At 43.3% G+C, this 4,108-nt stretch overlaps 1 protein-coding gene across 1 annotated transcript; it reads right to left on the bottom strand.

Annotated features, from left to right (window-relative positions):
* Positions 1-154: 154 nt before the first annotated feature.
* LOC107598956 (serine/threonine-protein kinase pim-1-like) lies at positions 155-4,064 on the bottom strand. The gene is given in 7 exon segments (XM_016290398.1): positions 155-1,546; positions 1,549-1,677; positions 1,766-1,942; positions 2,754-3,120; positions 3,229-3,279; positions 3,416-3,522; positions 3,700-4,064. Coding segments are annotated over 7 exon segments (948 nt in total). The 5' UTR covers positions 3,773-4,064; the 3' UTR covers positions 155-1,502.
* Positions 4,065-4,108: the final 44 nt, after the last annotated feature.

The following is a 4,108-nucleotide window of genomic DNA, read 5'->3' as shown; positions in this document are numbered from 1 at the left end:
TATTAAAGTTAGTTAAATGGATTTACAGCTAATACCACTGCAATCTGTCCATCTCTACTTCTCAAATGACATCTGCTGATTGTCTGTTTAAAGACCACTGACTGATATTACTGTAGTGAGCCAAACAAAGCAAATCATACCCAGGAAACCAGAATGAATGTTAAAAAAATATTTATTGACAATTGTGTAAAAAAATAGCTTTCTAAACATAATTTCCATTGCTAAATCAGAAAAACAAAATCCGAGTTGCAATCATGCCTACTAAAGGTGAAAAAGAAACCATGTAAAATCACTCGTTCCTCAAACATTCATGAGGTCATATCCTCCAACATATGCACAGCAGACCGTTTAAATTAGGTGACAAACACGACTTCAGACTGGTATGGTTTACCATCAGCAGTGCTCCATGCATCGAGAAACAGAAGTGCTTCGAAGATTATTTACAACATATGTACATATCGTTCTCAAAAAAAGGCTTTAAATATGGTAAAAATACATTTAAATAATTTGTGGGCCCTTCGGTGGTGGAATGAGAAAAATTTTGCAGAAAATTGCTTCTCTATAAATAAATAAATAAATACTTCCACTTCCATCTCGGGCTTTTTTTTGTTTTAAGACACTCCAATAAATAATTTACACATAAGCCTCATCATGGAATTGAGTTATCTGACCGAGCTATTTACAATATAAACAAAAATAATATGCAAAAAATGTAGTCTTTTACGTCATAGTTGCATTGCTTTGTGCATCTGTGACAATGAGTGATAGTTGTTGAGGGTTACTCAGTACAAAGGAAGAGGAAAAAGAAACAGCGGTTTGAAAGAGTGAGGTAAGACTTTTCATTCTGCAGAGGTTTGTGAGGTCGATTTGGTTACTCTCTCTGACGTATTAGAGTAAGACCGACAGTTACCTGCCAGGAGCAGGTAAAGTGGAAGCAAGAAGGTAAAAAAAAAAGACATCTGGTTAAGGAGTAGAGTGTTACAGTGGCTATTACTCATTTCAAGTATTTCCAAAAAAACTAAACAAAACAAACCCTTGATCTTGCACAGAAGGCACTAAAATGATTAAGCTCGGCTGATCTGCTTCCTAAAGGAACAGCCCTGACGGTGCACCAAAGCCGCAGATCGGCCCTCATCGCAGCACGACTCCTTGTGGCCGCTGCATCGGGTGTCCACGAGCTCCTCCCTACACTGGCTGAGATGGGCTTCTCAATCTACCAGTGTCCGACAGCAGTGTTGACAGTCATTTGGTTACTACGAGCCAGACTTATGGGACCCTGAGCCACAGGGGTGCAGGAGACGAGAGAAAACAGATCTCACTAAAAGGTGGACCTCTCCCTTTTTTGGCCTAGCCTAGAACTCCCGCCTAGCAGCAATGCTCAAAACAAAAGAACAACATGTGTTTTTTTTGTGTGTTTTTTTTTTTGCACTGCTCAGTCCGCAGGTCCCCTGGGTGGTTTGCTGCTGTAATGGAAAGTCTCTACAGTATGCATTCAGATAGAGTCATTTGCACACAGTGACTGCTGGGAAAGCAGCGGGCTGATGCTGTGCAGTCTAATCTCAGTGTTGTCTGTAGGGGGCGCTGTGTTCTGCATCCAAGGGTGGTTGATGATGTCCTCGAAAGACGGGCGTTCCGCGGGGCGGAGGGCCAGGCACCACTTGATAAGCTGCTGGCACTCTGTAAAACAACAGGATGTGCGATTATAGCCCTGCAATAAACGCATAAACCTCCTAGAAGGTGGCGTCATGTGATCTGTGAGTCTTACCCGTGGAGATTCTCCGCCTGAACAGCACCTGTCCGCGTACAATCTCTTCGTCCTGCTCGAACGGGATGTCCCCACACACCATGTCATACAGCAGGATGCCCAGAGACCACACGGTCGCGGATCTACCGTGGTAGCGGTGAAATTTGATCCACTCTGGTGGACTGTAAACACGTGTACCTGAAGAGAGCACAGAAAACAGAAAAATGCATTTAAAATCCATGATTCTGAAACACTGAAACCCAACAAATGCAAAAAAAACTGCATACAAGTCTTTATTTTAGTACCTGATACTACCAAACACTGTAGTAAAAGGTGCGGCAGGAAAAAGGTGTGTCGTGTTTGAACACTATTGTTAAGGTGCAGCATTAATGTGCACAGTCATGTGTTCGGGAGCGTGACGGCAGGCGCTCTCATGTGGAGAAACTGGTTGCCATGTGACTTGTGTTTACAAACTTTGAGTTGTAATAATTCCATTTCCCACCAGCGGGGGCGCCAAATCCACAACCGAGCGAAATGCCTTTTCCCCAAAGCAACATAATACAAAAATAAACAAATCCTCACGCCGAGCGATTTATTAATGGCTAGTCAACGATGAAAGGGGGTCATAATACATCTATCAAGTGATTAATGCTAGATATGTTTGATACACTCGTTTTAAAACGTAAAAGCATCGCCTCAATATATAAACACACACCCTTCGTAGAGCTTGACAGGATTTCCAAACCTTACAACCATCGAATTTCAACCTCTAAACGTATTTAAAAATACATTAAGCAATTTCTAGCCTATAATCTTGGTTGGTTTATAAACGTTCCCCCTCACAAAGTCGTACTAATGTTTACGGATTTATTTTTTTTAATAAACATTTAGATCCACGACACAAATTTCCAAGAGGCCAGATAAGCACGTATTTTAATTCCCCCCGCTCCCGCCACGTTTTCCGTGACCGTGGGAACCCTGGCTTGAAGGTCATGCAAGTGGCTCTTACCGTCGAAATCGGTGTAGACGGTGTCTTTGAGTAATGCCCCCGATCCAAAGTCGATGAGCTTCAGATCGCCGGTCCGTAGATCGATGAGAATATTCTCGTCCTTGATGTCACGGTGAACGACGCCGTTGTTGTGGCAATGACGCACCGCTTCCAGGACCTGGCGGAAAAAGTTCCTGGCGAGCTCCTCCGGTAACGCGCCCTTCTCCGTGATGAAATCAAACAAGTCCTTGACGGTCTCCGGTCTTTCCATGACGATAATGAAGCTGTCCGGTCGCTCGTACCAGTCCAGCATCTTGATCACGCCACGGAATCCGGTGCCGACCTTCTTTAACAGGACGATCTCCATCGGGACGCGCGAGCCATTGGGCTGGAAACGGAGGACATGTTCGTTTTAGTGACGCTGTCATTTATTATTTATGTGCGATATTTCAGATACAAATAATATGAATACAATCCTTTTAAATCAAGTACTCACCAGCTCTCCCCATTCAGTAACACGATCTTTGGCCACATGCTTGATGGCAACCTAAAAATTGTAAATGAATGCATTATTAAGCAGTGAATGGCATTATATTTATATATGTCATACACACACGTTATGAACATGCGAAACGTTCACACGTGTGTAAACAACAATAACGTTACTCTATTCAGGAACCTACCGGCGCGCCATCGGCGATCCTCAAACCCGCATACACCGTCCCAAAACCGCCGCTTCCCAGCACAGAGCCGACCTGATACACCTTCTCGAACGGCTCTTTCTCCTTAACTGTCGATAAAAGATGTGATAGCTTCATTAGAATTGATAAAAGACGTAAACTTGTATCATAATGGAAATCTGAGGCACGCTATTCCCAACACTCAAGTCTGCTGAAGTAAACGAGCCCAAGACCACAACACACACACACAAACAAACACACGCGCGCGGGAATAACCGTCCTCTAACCTTGAAGCTGGATTTTCGCCGGCATGTCCACGGTGGAAATGTGAGCAAATGTGTTTAATTTTGATAGAAGCATTCTATAATCCCAAAGGAGAGTATTTCTTGAGGGTTATTCCAATGTTGAGGTCGAAATCCGTCGTGTAGAGATGGATGTAGGGAAGGTCTAACGTTACTTGAGGGATCCGGTCTAGAAGCCTGTAGAAATCCTTTCTCATCGAGGCTCGATGGGTTTTGATTCTCAAGACGAATTTTAAACGACCGCACAAGGTCTATTCCAGTTTCGAATATGAAATTAAATAAACAAACGAATAATATATTTCGAAGATAAATATTATTGTCTGAGGTGCTCGACGGACACAAACACCCGGCTTTCTAAATCGTGAGGGAGGGGCAAGAGCCCTTATATACCAGT

This window comes from Sinocyclocheilus grahami, unplaced genomic scaffold (genome assembly GCF_001515645.1).
Source record: "Sinocyclocheilus grahami isolate Dianchi unplaced genomic scaffold, SAMN03320097.WGS_v1.1 scaffold259.1, whole genome shotgun sequence".
Taxonomy (NCBI): domain Eukaryota; kingdom Metazoa; phylum Chordata; class Actinopteri; order Cypriniformes; family Cyprinidae; genus Sinocyclocheilus; species Sinocyclocheilus grahami.
Note: the sequence above shows the minus strand (reverse complement) of the source record. Positions and strands in the feature narration are given on the sequence as shown.